The 15865-nt window shown below is 37.0% G+C and overlaps 1 protein-coding gene across 1 annotated transcript; it reads right to left on the bottom strand.

Moving 5' to 3' along the window:
- Window positions 1–444: 444 nt before the first annotated feature.
- On the bottom strand, window positions 445–14858 carry LOC113635460. The gene is made up of 13 exons (XM_027134905.2): window positions 14511–14858; window positions 13002–13630; window positions 12701–12796; window positions 9299–9532; window positions 8290–8437; window positions 8156–8182; window positions 6994–7533; window positions 3146–3798; window positions 2312–2407; window positions 1941–2174; window positions 1596–1743; window positions 1342–1368; window positions 445–1260 (listed from the first exon to the last, which is right to left on the bottom strand). The coding sequence occupies exons 1-13, from the start codon at window positions 14515–14517 to the stop codon at window positions 707–709; spliced, it is 3393 nt and encodes a 1130-aa protein (XP_026990706.2). The 5' UTR covers window positions 14518–14858; the 3' UTR covers window positions 445–706.
- Between the last annotated feature and the right edge of the window lie 1007 nt (window positions 14859–15865).

Below are 15865 nucleotides of genomic sequence, written 5' to 3'. Positions count from 1 at the left end.
GACAATTGTTCAACCTCATAGCCTTTATGGCTTTCCCCAACTGTGTTTGTTCAGCATTATAAAATTATTTGCATTTATATTTAAACGTGGTGTGTTTTTGTTATGTTGTTTCAAACAGACGGATCATGAAAAAATGCTGTAAACCTTTTCAGTGTGTCAGTTTTCAGTAGTACAACTTATTTTGTAGCCTTGAAGTGGCCACACCTTTTTATGTTTGTTTTTATTTAAACAAATGTCTAGAGTTTAGTTTGATAGTGTAGTCAATCCTTGACCTGTTTGTATTAGCATTAGAACAATTTTTAAATGGACAATCAAAACACTTCAAAACACTTCTTATTGTCACTCTTTATAAAGCACAAATGTTTGATATTGTAATTCAACTATGTAAACAGTTTTGTTAAATATTTTTTTTTCTAACTATTCCAATTTATAACACCAAACCAGTTACACTTTTTTTTATTTAAGACATTTTATTAGTATAATATTTAAAACCTGATACCAACAGCCATGTCAGTTACTCAATGACACTTCGAAGCACAGCAATTCCATCTGCATAAAAGCAGGGTTGATATTGACACTACATTTCAGCCACTAGATGTCACTTTAAAGCACCAAAATATCATGTACACTGTTTCATAACACAAAAAAAGACAATCGTTTAAAAAAATCCAAATTAAACTTCTTCCGATTGTCCTTGACTTAGTTTTCAGCACTGTTTGTTATGTGTTATATCCATCACTGGACAGATGCTCAATATGTCTGAGGCTTTATCACAGCAGTAAAGATAAAAGAACGGGTAAAGTTTCTCCTGGAACGAGTCCACGAAGGTATAGATGTGACTTCTTGATATTGTATCATAAAATGACAGATGTCCTTCTTCAAAGTCCACATACACACCCACTCTCTTCAGCTTGGGGTTGACAGGAAGAATAATAGGTGGTGATGAGGAGACTCTGTACTCTTGCCCTTTCTTCATAGCCAATGCCCAATAGCCATGAGAAGTGCTTATTGCAATGCGCCCTTTCCTGTTGACAGACTCTTTGGCCACACCGAGGTACCAGTCATCCTTTTCACCCACTTGGACCTCCCAGTAATGGCGACCAGAAGTGAAGCCTTCACAACCCAGGGTGATGACCACTGTGTTAAAGCGATCTGGTGTGTCAGGAAGGTCTTGCCATGCCCCAAGGTGGCGCAACTGTCTTCTATCCTCAGACAGTTGCAACCAAGGATTGGCTGTGTCCGGATCAAGGGTCACGTCCACTTTACAAAAGAGAAGAATAAGACATTGTAATATTTTGCTAAAACATTTCATTTGTATGCAAAATCACACACAAACCGTACTTGAGTACTTCTGAGCAGTCTTCAGCTCTGAAAGAAAAAAAATAAATTATACATTATACTATTCCTCATACTTTCAAAAGAGTTTTTTAAAGAGTTTTCAGTGATGTGTGTCCTTCATTCAAAATATTTGTAGCTTGTAGGTTTTTTAATTAGATGAAGTGTGACAGCAAACGAAACCAAATGAAAGAGAATCAATCACCAAAGAAACTAATAGAAAAGAAAGTAGCTGAGGAGTAGAATATTCATTTACTCACCACTCTCTGCAAGTTTTTCTATCTCTTCTGCCAGGCTTTCCTCCAGCTTGGAAACAGCTCTCCTAATTGTACCCAAGCACTGATTTGTGGGCACATGGGCCTCAGACCAGTCTTTAGTTTGTGGATGAGTGATTAGAGATGGAAGTTTCTGCAGATGATTTAGATTAGAGACATTGAGATTAAATGTCAAATGTCAAATGTCTAATCGTTTAAGAGTTAAAGGTCATGGAAACAGACCGAATGACTATGAACATCGAACACAAACTATGACTACAAGAAAAACAATCAAATATCTTCTTTTTTAAATTTCATTGTCTACCATTATTACGCTTTACAAGTCTTTACCTGAAGAAAGTAAATGTGGTCATCGGTGCGAGCAAGATGATCTATCTCACTGTTCCTCTTCTTCAACTGGACAATCTCCCGTTCTAGTTCCTCGATAAGTCCCTGAGCCCATTGTGCTGTTTTCCTCTGTTTCTCTTCTATGGCGATAACCAGCTCCGCTTGGGCTTTTTGAACCTTTCGGACCAAGTTTGAGAACACCTGCACACTGTCCTCAATCTCTCTAAGAGCACTGTGCTGAAGAGAACGAGAGAGGAAGAAAAGAACATGTGTGTTTGCTAGGTTATTAATCAGGTTGTCTAGACTTCTATCCAGCATTAGAGGACGATTATCAATGCTAGCTAATAATACATAATCAGACAATTTAAACTTACTTTATTCAGTTCAATACAGTGTTTGATGTCCTCCACCTTCTGAAGTCGTTCTTGAATCATCTGCTGAACCTCAGCCTCTGTTTTTCTTAGCAGAGCCTGTTAATTATTATGTAACACATGATAATGAACTTTCATCAACTTTCATCAATTTCTAATTTTCCATGTCTTACACTGCACATTTTAGAGCTTTCTTTGCCCAATAGCTAGCTTTACACTATACATGGTTATGGCCCAATTTTGCTCATGCAGACAACAACTGTACATCATAAAAATGTTGGATAAAACTGGTCTCATCATGTGACATGTTCTTTGGTAGCTGAATGAATATCATTGTGATCAAAGGTTCTGGGGCATTCGTGGGACAGCTATAAATACGAAAGTGGAAATGGCAAAATGTAAACAAAAACATACTAATGGACAGAAAAATGTCTTTATTACCTCAAGCTTCCATAAAGAATGTTTATGCAACCCCATTTTCTGCATGAGCTCTAATCACACTGATTATGCAAAATGTAGTCATTTGCTTTAATCAAAGTAAAAGTCTGTCATTTGAGGATCACCACTGTTTAATCTGACATGGAAAACATTATTGTGCAGCCTGTCAAGGAATTTGGACAATGGATTGTGTCTCACTGGGTGACAAGTAATAATCTTAAACTGCTTAGGATGGATCTGGCTTTACACAGCTAATGCATTTTGAAAAGAAGTTGCAAATTAGTTTGTCAGATTGAGTCAGTCTACTTCAACAGGGAAAAAATAAAATATGCAAATAACGTACTGTATACACTCAGACAAGGACTGGCAAATCTTTATTAGTTTTTTTTTTTTTTTTACCTTTTTGTCACTCCATTCTCTTTCGACCGGTACAGTGTAGTGCGCCCGGTGGTCCATCTCTGTACAGAGCACACACACCATGATCTGATCTTTCTTGCAAAACAGCTCCAGCAGCCTCTCATGCTTCTTACACATCCGGTCTTCCAGATTCTGCACCGGCTCGATCAATTTGTGTTTAGTGAATCTTGCCGTGTGAGTCTTTAGATGTTCCTCACAGTATGAAGTGAGGCAAACAAGGCATGATTTCACAGCCTGTTGTTGAGGCCCAGTACAGACATCACAACACACTCTCTCAATTAAAGACCCACTCGGTGGAATCAATTCTGGTATTTCCCAGTCCAGATCTTTCAGGAGTTTCTCTGGCTCATGTTGTTGCTGGGGCTGCTGTTCCTTCAGGACAGGCTTGATTTTCATGTCCTTGAACTGCTCTGCAATCTCACGCAGCACTGTGTTGATGCTAATATCTGGCTTCTTGAAAAAGGTTTTCTTGCACATGGGACACATGAAGAGCGAACTGGTCTTCCAGTAGCCACCAATGCAGGCCATGCAGAAGTTGTGGCCACATGGGATGGACACTGGATTGGTGAACACATCTAAGCAGATGGAACAATGGACCTGCTCCTCTGCTAGCATGTTTGTAGGTGAAGCCATTCCTGGAGAATTGTCAAAAATGTCATCTTTAAGTTCCTGTTTTTGACATTGATTATTGCTTGGTCCTCATTTTATAAGTGCATAATGATAAAGCTTCCTTTGAAATAATTCCAGTAACTGAGTAGCAATTTAAAAATGTTCCATTACAAATGAATTATGTAATGTCCCTACTTTATATTAAATGTATTCAATACCTATGTAATGTCAATGACACTCTATGGTCAAAAGATTGGACACCTGACCATATCATTCATAGACAGCGTTACAGTAAACAGTCAACAGTCGGCATTCCAGTTAATCCCAAAATTTTCAATGGGTTTGAGTTCAGTATTCTGTACAGGCCACTCGAATTCTTCCACTTCAACCTTGGTGTCTACATGGACCTTGCTTAGTGAATGCTGGAACAGGTTTGTGACTCATAGATAAAGTAAAGGAAATCTGTAATAGCATACAAAGACCAACTTTATTGGAAAGATAATATACAGTATAGATGTAATGCCCAGGAGTCCATATACTTTTGACCATATAGTTTAAACAATACAGATAACTTTCTATTTTATCCTGTGTAAACTATTACAGCAGAACATCATATATCAATACAACCTATAAAATTCAAGTAGCTTTCAAATATTAAAGTCTCCTTTTCCCTTATTACACCGTACTTTTGTTATAACATGCAAGAACAGTGGAAACATTTTTTATTTTCTCTTCTCACCTACTACACTACTTCTGTATTGGGTTTCTGTGTAGTCAGTATGCAGGTATGATCATAATTAGAGCTGATTGTAAAATCAGCAGATTACACAAATGTTATTCCCCTCCATCCTGTAACACATGAGGGATACCTGATACTGAGATGTGTACACAGCCAAGACAAAACTGCTGATATATGTGTATTAACAAAAGATGTTCTGCTCTAATTCATCTGTAGCAGTACACATATACATGTGTTGGTAGTGGAGTATGGAGAACAGTGCTTTGCCTTAGTATTAGCCTCCAACATGTGGACATGTAGTAAGAAAATATTTTTAGTTGATTAAAATACTGGCCTGGGTATCCTTGTTGGTTCGATTTTTTTTCTAACCAAACCCTATTTTTTTTATTCAAGACTTTTCCAGAACATGTACCAGTTCTTGCACATCCTTCTCCTTGGTCTTCACATATCTACTGCTATTTGTGTAGATATGTTCGCTAACAAACTCTGTCCTTAACAAACAAGCTATATTTATTGAGAACACGTGACACTAATTCACAGACCATTTTCCTTTCAACCAGTTAAGTGACCTTTGATAGTGACTAGATGGTGACTAATAAATGAATTTTATAGCAAAAGAGTGAATACCTTTCACCACCATATTAATATTATGGGCTAGATTAATCACATCCTGATGAATGGCATGACATATACCAAATTATACCAATTTGTTCGAGGTTATAACACTACAAAAATGGTCGAAGGGGCACCATACTATAATGTAGGACTTGTGCAAGTACTTGTGCATTAGTTGATTAGCGGTCCTGCAGTTGTGACTCTTGGCATATGTTCTTAGCAGCATACCACAGCTTTAGAGGCAGAGCAGAAAGGCAAGGCCTGTCTATTCATAGATTTCCAAGATTAACATTTCCAAATATACTAGTGTAGTCACTGCCCTGCTTTACCTCTCCAATATATAAATGCACATTTCTCATCTATAACTTTGTTCCCAGGCTGAATCATTAATGTAGACTGCAACATATGGGTGAATAAAGTGCTGAATTGAAAAAACAAACAAACTATGAAATCTAACTCCAATAATGAAATCTAAACATTTTTGTAAGTTTTTTTTTTGTTTTGATTTAGCAGTATGTGTAGGTATGTTTTGTTATTGAATGATAATTTGAGACAGAGATTTAGACTCACCAGGGAGATGGAACTGCTGAAAGCACAGTAAAAAGTGATCGTTCTACTATAGACAGCAGTGACATGCGACACAACTGACTCTCAACTCAAAAATATCAGCCCCACCCCTTCCCTTAGCCCAGTTTAGTATTTGTGCTGCAGGGATAAGGGTCCCCTTAGACATAAAGAAAAACAGTTAACTCCTTATATGGTACTTGTTTTAAACCTTAATCCTCCAACTATATATCGATTGGCTGTGAAGTGCTTTGGTCATGTGAAGAAAGAGACAATATTGTCATTCATGCTACTGATTTAGTTTATTCAAAAGACAAAAAATTCAAAAATAATTCATACAAAGTAAATATGGCAGTAAAAGATATGAATGTATTAAGTGTATGTATTATGAACATGATACCACAGTATTGTCCCTGTCCAGTTTCTATTCATTTTAAAGCTTTTTACACAATTCTACTGGATCAATGTAATAATCACAAAAACTGTCATTCATGGGTTTCGCTGAGGTTCTTTTCCAGTTAACATAATCTTTGTTGCATATAATCACCCACTTCTTAAAATGAAGCATGTTTATGTTCAGTCCATGTCAGAAATGAAATTTATATAGTCACTGTGCCTTTATTTGCACAGTGGCCTGAGAAAAACCTTCATGTGTTTCCTACTATATTCTGGATAGGTAAAGTTGTGCTAAAGTAATAGATTTTAATTTTGCATCACGTCAGGAGAAACAAAGTTGCATTTAAACCCTCTAAACATAAAAATAACAGTAAAAGATTTTATTTCAGTTAGAATTAAAACAACACCCTGCTGACCTCTATATTTATAGCTTACATTTACAACTTAGTACATAAAAATACTGAACTGCTACTAAAACTATAATTATGGAATTAGAAGCCTTAAATAGAAGTGATTGAACATATACAGCACAATGGAGAAGATTACAAGCTGAATTGATTCGTTTAATTGATTACTATTGATGTATGGCATGTTGCTGTTCAAACACTTCATGCAACTATAAGAAAATCACACATAACTAGCAAGTTCTTATTTTTTTTCACTGCTGTTTTAGTTAAACTGCTTCATCACACAACTTTGCAAAGAGATGGAAAAATGGGAAAATATTATGGAATAAATTGGGCTTCAAACTCTGTTTTGATTTTTATATTTTCCAGTTTTCCAGTTTTTCCCACTTAATTATATAAATAGAACAATTATTGTTTATATATAATTTACTTTTCCCTTATCCAGCAATGATTAAAGCTACTATTTTTAGTACTATATTTGAGATTCATGCTACTTTAGCTGTGTTTCACAGATGTGATGCACAGTGCTCCTGAATTCGTTCCATCTTGACTGGCACATGGGCTGAAGATGGGGTACACACTCCCATCGAATGTGTCCATAAATGTGTAGAGGTGATTCTGTGCCTTCACATCATAGAAAGATATCTGTCCTCCCTCATAATCCAGGTAGACACCGACCTTCTGTGGCAGTGTGGGCAGCTGGAGGGGAATCCTGCTGGAGGCCAGAGCTTTAACCTCATTGTTTTTTAGCCATAAGCACCAGAAGCCACCTTCAGGACTGAGACGAATGTCTCCTTTGCGACGAACAGATGCCCTCGCTACTCCTAGGGTCCACGCTGTCTTCCGACCCACATCCACTTCCCAGTAGTGCCTGCCAGAGGACAGGCCTTCGTGGGCGAGAACAAACAGAGCCGGGCTGAAGCGTCGTGGGTTGTCTGACTGAGACGAGGCTTTCCGGCCCTCTTCATAATGAACCTGCTGACTATCCTCAGAGACAACCAAGTTTCGCTGTGCTGTGGATGGGTCTATAAGCACCTCGCCTTTATGAGGGCATTATAGAAGCAAAAAAGAAGAAATCATGCTATTGTAAGTCACTTTATAAATTTAGAAATTCAACTGATAATTCCTACATGCAGCTCAAATAATCCATTTTAATTTCTCATTTCTAATTGTGAATCCATTCTAAAAATATAAGCAAATAAAGGATAATAATTCTAGTAAGACTGCCAATTAAGAACTCTTATGTGGTTTACTATAATAAATAATAAATACAATGCTATGGTATTAATTTCATCCTTGTGGGTAAAGGAGAGCTGCTGAACCCAACATGTACTAGTACTACAGTGGGATTTGAAGAGAAATGAATGGAAAATCATGCAAAATGGGTTGAGATGAAAATAATTTTGTTTATTATGCATTCAATAAGAGGATCAGTGTGAATTATAAAAATAATCCAGCACTATTTGATGATATTTGCATAAGCAAAATATTTATATTCTTTCATATAGAATATAGAATTTAAATTAGTTTACACCTACATGTTACTTAATACATTATTAGTGCATGATAATTCATAAACTGTTATTGTAAAGTGTTACCCAGTTCTCACTTATAACAGCGTGTTTTTAAATCTGTGTTTATTAGAGTCACAATAGCACTTACTTGCATAATTCTGCACCTTTCTCAGCTCTGTGAAAAAAAATACTTTCAGTTATTTAGAGTACAGAAATCATTAACCTAAAGCAATAAAACAAATGACGGTGTATGTTTTAATAAGATATGTTTAACTCTGTTACCTTTCCCATAGAGTCGCTTCACTTCTTCTTGAAACCTCTCTACAAGAGCAGACACGGATTTCCTAATAGTGCCGAGGTACAAGTCTGTGTTCACGGACACACCTGTCCAATCAGTAGGTTCAGGTGGAGGAGGAAGATTGGGCAAGAGCTAAATAAATAAATAAATAAATAAATAAATAAATAAATAAATAAATAAATAATTTTAATTATTTTGCATTTTCCCATAATCTATGCATGACCATCTGTATGGTCCATCGGGTATTATATTTAGACACTGATCACTGCTATCATTAATTATAACCTGCAGGATATATTTGTCATGCATCGGTGCAGATGAATTCTTGAATGTGAGAATATTCAATTTTACTATTAACAGTCTCCATTAATTAATATGTTATTTTTATTCACTTATATTATAGCAGCCATAAACAGTCATTCCCTGAGTTTCTCTTCAAATTAATTATATACAGTAGGAAGCATGTTACTGAGAAACTGCTGTAAGCTCCGTGTGCTCCATTTCACAACATGCACCTTTTTGATTTCTACTGTGTGCAGATATCTGGTTTTCTTGTACTTTGAGCTCCATATTTTTTCTAGCACTTATGAAGCATTTGCGTTTCACCTGACCTTTGCCTGTTTTTTTTTGTTTTTTGTTTGTAAGTATTTGCCTTTCACTATTAAACTGCCTTACCAGAATTTACATATTTACTGCATTTCTTTAACTGGCAACTGCAAAATATAAAGTCATTTGTCCTAAAGACTTTCCTTCACATAAACAAAAGATTGGAAGGTTCTATACTAAACATTTCCTCATATCCTCACATATGTTTTTCCTGGTACTTTTAGTCCCTTTATTATTAGCCTTAGCATTCACATATGCCCCTTTGTATAGCTGTTACTATAGAAACAGTGTCAGAATGAGAGCTGTAATACAGCCAACACTTGAGTCAAATCTGCCTTTACCTAAAATGACCCATGAAATTTAGGCATTCAACAAAATCACACATACCTGGAGGAAGAACACTTTGTCCTGGGTGTTTGCGAGGGTGTCCAGGTCACAGCTCCTGTTTTTGAGTATGTTAAGCTCATGCTCCAGACGGTTGGCCAAGTCTCGTGCCTGCTCCTCAGCCAGCTTCTGTCTGAACGTGATGTGCTCCACCAGCTGGGCCTGACTCTTCTCCAGTAGCCTCTGCAGCTCAGCATACACAGCCCAGCTCTCCTCGATCTCCCGCTGACTGCTCGACTACAACATACATGCACACACATCATTATCGACCTTGTGTTCATTCATCTTCCAACAGTAGCTGTCCTTGAAGTCCTGCTGACTGCTGAGCAACAAATGCACAAAGAAATTTTGACATTTTAGCACATTATTTTAACATTACAGTCATCTTTCCTCACATATCCCAGTTTGTAACGTCTTATTTCAACCTATTATATTGTTTTGACCAAATATTTAACCTCACAAACGACTTCCAATTTTTTTTCCACATTTTGTGGTTTAGAGCTTCCATAATCCATAGAAGGTAAAGAGAAGATATCATCACATCTAACAGCTAAATTACTTTACTTTTGTTGATGATGCAAATACAAATGTGCTACAGAACATTAAAAATTTGGTTATGAAGACAATGTGTATTATTTCTACACAGAAATCCATACAGCAGTTTGTTTCCTTTTGTTTATATAAATAACTTAGTATGCTTGCTAGTACATTTTACATTTACAGCATTTGGCAGTTTTAACCAGAGCGACCTACATTTTCATCTCATTTTATACTACTGAGCAATTGGGGGTTGCTCAGGAGCCCAGCGTTGGCAACCTGGTGTGCATGGGATTTGAACTTGCAGTTGGTATGCTATGACATCCCCAGTTTATCCAGGTTTATACCGTACCATGGGACTGGAGCTTTTACTTGCCCAATGGACCGAATTTTTGACTTCTCAAACCCTGCATTTGCTATAGATGACTAATTGGTCTGCTAATCGGCTAGCAGTTTTACTTTTCATGTCTGCATATAGCAGTTTATATTAATTTATCAGATTTTATTTAAAGCACTGTAGGATCCAGCCTTGTAAACACTAATTCACATTCATGCTTACACACAGTCCCTCAGAACATGAGTTTAGCACGTGACTGGTCTGACTGGTTTAACTACACCACATAATAAACACAGCATGACTTCCTTCAGCTATGAACATAATCGTATCTACAGTGTTTTTGCATTCATGTGCACAATCCTTTCCCTGTAATTTGCAATTTTCGGCTCTAAACTCACAGAGCGTGTAGGAGGCGAACATCTCTGTATTAAAAGACTCTGCTGTTTTTTTTTTCCTTTTCTTTTCAGATCGGACCCCCTGCGCAAATTCATTATCTTTGAATTTTTTAACACAGCTCCAGCAGGGCTCTATTAACAGCTTGTAGTTTGGTCACAATGCTGGCTTACAGCTGCCACAATAACCTCAGGTTGTTATTGACACAGTATGTTTGTCTAAATGGAAATATACTTATTATATAGATACAGACATGACTCGAAACAGGTTTGGTTGGAAAGTCTAAATTTCCATACTGTATTCAGTGTCCTTTATGCTTCTCATGCAAAATTGGACGTATCTAACTTCCCATAGTCTTCTGATGGTTGGGTGTGGAAAGTAAATATTTGCAGCAGTCCTACTGGTTAGGCGAGTCTGATTATGAAACCTATGTGTTTGCAGAAGCTTACCCATTTGGTACATGAACCTTCCAGTTCTTCCCGCCACAGTCAGACAGAAATGAGCTTCTTTACAGCAAAGATAAATTTCTGAGAAATTAATTCTATTTGAGTAGAGCTTAACTCTCAGAAAAAAAGCTTCTGTTCCTCAAAGATCTTCTGTTGTTTCAGCTGAAAGTCTGAGCGAGTTAAAGTTTTTACTCTAAAGAATTTAACAGTTGAATGATACAGACTTCAGAAATCCCACTAAACATACCATTAGCCTTTTTTTTTACCAGTATACTGGCATTCCATGCCACAGACGGAATGGAAATAATCAACTAGTACAAACAAATCAATTAATTTATGGTCACAAATCTGATATGAAACTAGCCTGAAAATTACATTAAAATTAAATTATAATGGTTATTTCAGACTTTAATAATAATACATTTCAATTTTAGATATTTATGAACAATAGCATCTCAGAGAGAAGAAATGGGTTTGATATCAATATTGACTTTGAGGATATAAACATATGTGATTTTGCTGTTTTGGAACTTTCTATGAAAACATTGCACCTAGTAGGTTAAATAAGAACAGAAACACTTATACAAAACTATAAATTCTTAAAGCCTTGAGTGTCTACTTTCATTAGCAAATAAACAATACTGTGGAGTGTGACATGATAAAGAAATTCAACGTTGAACATGGGCACAACCAAAACAGGCTTTTTTGCCTTAGGTAAAAAGATAAATCCATTAGAAAATAACATCTACGTTTGTAATGTTTACAATTGTCTCTAGACGTTTAATTTTCAAGTAATATGAAAGATACCTTGGTGATTCATAATATTACCAAGCAAATGGATCTCCCTTATTTTTTCACCTCATTGTGCTGTTTAAATGTTTTAGGGCTGGAAGTTGGCTCCGGCTGGAATAGAGCTGACCTTTTTCCTTACTCTGCCTTCACATTAGCCACCAGAAGTCATTCATTTTTAATGAGAGTTGGCCAGTTATAGTGACAGGTTATAATGGCTAAGTGAAGTTGGCTGGCTGGACATTAGCGAAGGGGGGTTTCATTCAATCTTTTGGAAATAAATCAAACAAATCAAACGTCTGATTTGGCCAATTCAGTTTTTTTCCCCAGGGTCAGATTCAGTTTGTGGCTCATAAATGTGAGGCCCATGTACGTGTGTGTAAACTGCTACAGCTTATAGCTTTTGTATACATTCTGTTTTCAAGAGATTTGCTTAATCATTTCTAATATTTTTTTATTTATTTTATTTATAATATTCTATCAACAATGTCATGAGAAAACCCCTAAGCACATGGAGGGTAGGCTTTTATATGTATGAAGTAAAGGTTCTAAATACTATGCCGCCATGTCCTCCTAAAGGCAAACCAGTTAGCTACTGGAAATTAAACTTTACTAAACATCACTATATGTCAGCACACATGTTGTTACCAGGGTGCTGTTATGTTCCAATTACAAATATATGTGCTATTTTTGTGTGTTTATCAACACATAAATTGATTTGTCATAGATAACCTACTGTACCTAAGGTCTTACCAACAAACGGCTGGATAATGTAAAGTAAACACTCATTGCAAGTTGAAAAGCAACCCACAAGATAAATGGAGTCTTATTCATAGGAGTGTTGAATCACCCCACAGTCAGCAGATGGGTCTAAAAATTTTCTTGGCATTATCTGGGACTCACTTTGATAACTGCAATGGACTGCTTGATCTCATCTAGTTTCTTGACTCTCTCTTTAATCAGATGTTTCAACTCAGATCGTCTTGTCCCCAGTTGACCCTGCAATTAAAAATGTAAACATGATTACAAAATACAATTTGAACTGAACTTTATTTACAAAAGACAAAATGGTTTGTATGACCACTGAGCTGTGAAAAGAATTTAGGAAATAATATTAGGACAGAATAAATTACAGTAGCATTTGTAAAAATCTGCAACTGTTGAATTGAATTGAAAAATATCAGAATAAATTCCACCCACTCACCGATATCTTTTTATATTCACGCTCCACTGGGATTGTATTGTGCGTCTTATGTGAAACCTCGGCGCACTCACGGCACACACACATATGCTCTTTGCGGCAGTAGACATCCAAAAGGCGCTCATGCTTTTTACACACCTTCTCCTGCAAGTGGTGGATGGGTTCCACTAGCTTGTGCTTGGACATGGCCTTGACTTTCCGGTGATGCTGCAAGTGAGCTTTGCAGAAGGACCCTGGGCAACTTAGGCAAGACTTCAGGGCCTTTAACTTTCTCCCAATGCAGGCGTCACAGGGCACGTCACCAGGTTTAGCGAACTCACCAATGTCCTCGTCTCTTTCTTCAAGTCTTGGCGAAACCACACCTTCAGTGCCCCCTCCTTGAGCAACAGAAAGGCCCTGGAATTGCTCGGCGATCTCCGCAAGAACACGGTTCACGCATAGCTCTGGCTTTTTGGAAAAGGTCTTCTTGCACATGGGGCATACAATCTTGTTGCTGTGGGTCCAGTAGCCCTGCAGGCAGGCCTTGCAGAAGCTATGTCCACATGGCGTTGAGACAGGCTCTACAAACACCTCTAGACATATGGAGCATGAGAACTGGTCTTCTGACAATGTGCGGCCTCTGGATGCAGGGCCTGGTGGAGCGAGAGATAGACTATGTTCTTAATTGTCAAAGATTAAGTATACATGCTATAATGTGTGAAATTATGGATACATGCTAAAATGTGTGTGACTTGATTTCCTCACACAGTAAAGGTCAAAGCTTTGGTCAAACACTTAGATAGTGGCATTCCATAGAAAAACAAGCCTAATCAGTAGTGTTTGTATTTAATTTTTTTCCTCTCCTTTTCTGTTTTTAAAAACACTATACACTGCTGCAGCCTACATGGAGAAACAGTAAAGTATAGTAAACTGTGGTCAGGAGGTACACAAACGTAGGATTCAAAAAAATTTCTTCTTTACTACTTCCTGCTTTTGATGTGCTTTCACACAATTATATTATAGACATATCTATAATAATGTGATTTTACACAATTATATTATAGACATATCTATAATGATGTGATTTTACACAATTACATTATAGACATATTTTTATGAAGAACCAAATAAAACAAGCTCGAGTGCTGAAACATCGTAACACTCTCATAAAAACGAAAGGCACATCATGTTAGGAATGCAGCCGCTCAGGAAAGTCGTCAGCGTCCAAATGAAAATAAGTTCCTTTTACACTGCCCTTCAATCATTTTTTTATCCGTGTAATATATTAAATGCGGCAAATAATTAAAAAGAAGACTCATTTAATATAAATAACAGAAACCAAATCTTAATTAAGACTTCACAAATGGAAAGAAAGTTATGTGTATTCCACACAGTGTTGCTTATATAACTCTCTGCTGCTGGTAAATCTACTCTATTCCCTTTAGCCAAGACCACAGTTTACACTTTATATTCATTAAAAATATAAGAACAACTATAAAACAGCCAGAGGTTTTAAAATTTGTCTTGACTTACTCTGCATGGTGATATGATGTCTTGTGTTTTCTTATTTCTTCACTTCTCTTCTAGTGGCTTTTAGTCCCTCTTAGGCATAGACAGGATTTAAACCTGTTTCTCTACTTTGCTCCGACAGGCAAACACATAAATGCAAACTGTTTGAAAAAAGCTGTCCTGCCTTTTTTCTGGGTGTGGCCAAATTATGCATTGGAGAGGCTGGGTTTTTGTGTGACTAAGGTAGGACCATTATATAGTTAAACCCCCATGACCAGGACATTGGAAACAAAACAAAACAACAAAAAAAATAGAAACGTCAGAATGGAGAGCAGATGTGGTTGTTGATACCTGCTGTGAGGATATCAGAAACTATTTATCATCTGGGATTTTCACACAGAACAGTCTCTAGAATTGACCCAGACTAAACTGACAGTTTACTCAAATAATTAAAACAAGCACTCTCTATAACTGTGGTGAGCAGAAAAGCATCTTAGAACCACAGCACATCAAACATAGATGTGGATGAGCTACAAAAGAAGAAGATGACATCAGGTTCATCTCCTTTCAGCCAATAACGTAGATCCGGGGGAATCATGGGCACATAACAACCAAAACTGGATAGTTGGAAACTGCTGTTGACTGTTCTGAAACCATCTGGGATCTGAGACACTGGAGAACAGTGACTAGAATTTACACAGAATGGTGCCATAACAGTTTTGTGGCTTTTCTGTTGAAGAAAATGTCTTGATGAGAAACATCAGAAGACTGATTTGAGCTTGCAAGAAGGCAACACTGATGCAAATAACCTCAGGATGCACATGTCAAACCGTGAGGTGGCTGGGCTACGACAGTAGAAGACCACATCAGGTTCCACTCCTTTCAGCCAATGACAGGAAAATAATCTACAGTGGGCAAAGTTTCACCAAAACTGGACATCTTTAAGCACATTCTATATAAATAGATGCAGAGTTTCCATTACAATTCACTGTACAATGAATGTACTGTCTTAAAGAAAAACAAAAGGAAGAAATATTTAGTTGCATAAGTATTCACCCCTCTCAGTGACAGTTTTAGCTTATTTCTCTATCTTTATTTTTATCAGATGTGCACAGTACAAAATGTGCAAAAGTTCAAGGGTGGTAACTACTTTTGGAAAGTATTGTGTATAGGGGAAATTCATGTATTTTTTTTTTTTTAAAAACAGAGTTGATTTACCCACCTCCTGCCTCTAGAGGGAAGATTTTAGCAAGCAGTGCTGCTGCTTCAGCAGTGCCGCAATCCAGTAAATGATACTGTTTAATGCTCCACCATGACACAGAGGCTTACCCTTTCTGTCAATCGATGGCTTGTGATTTACCAAGAGGATTCAGAATATA

This window comes from Tachysurus fulvidraco, chromosome 7 (assembly GCF_022655615.1).
Source record: "Tachysurus fulvidraco isolate hzauxx_2018 chromosome 7, HZAU_PFXX_2.0, whole genome shotgun sequence".
NCBI lineage: Eukaryota > Metazoa > Chordata > Actinopteri > Siluriformes > Bagridae > Tachysurus > Tachysurus fulvidraco.
This window is presented reverse-complemented; position numbering and strand designations above follow the sequence as displayed.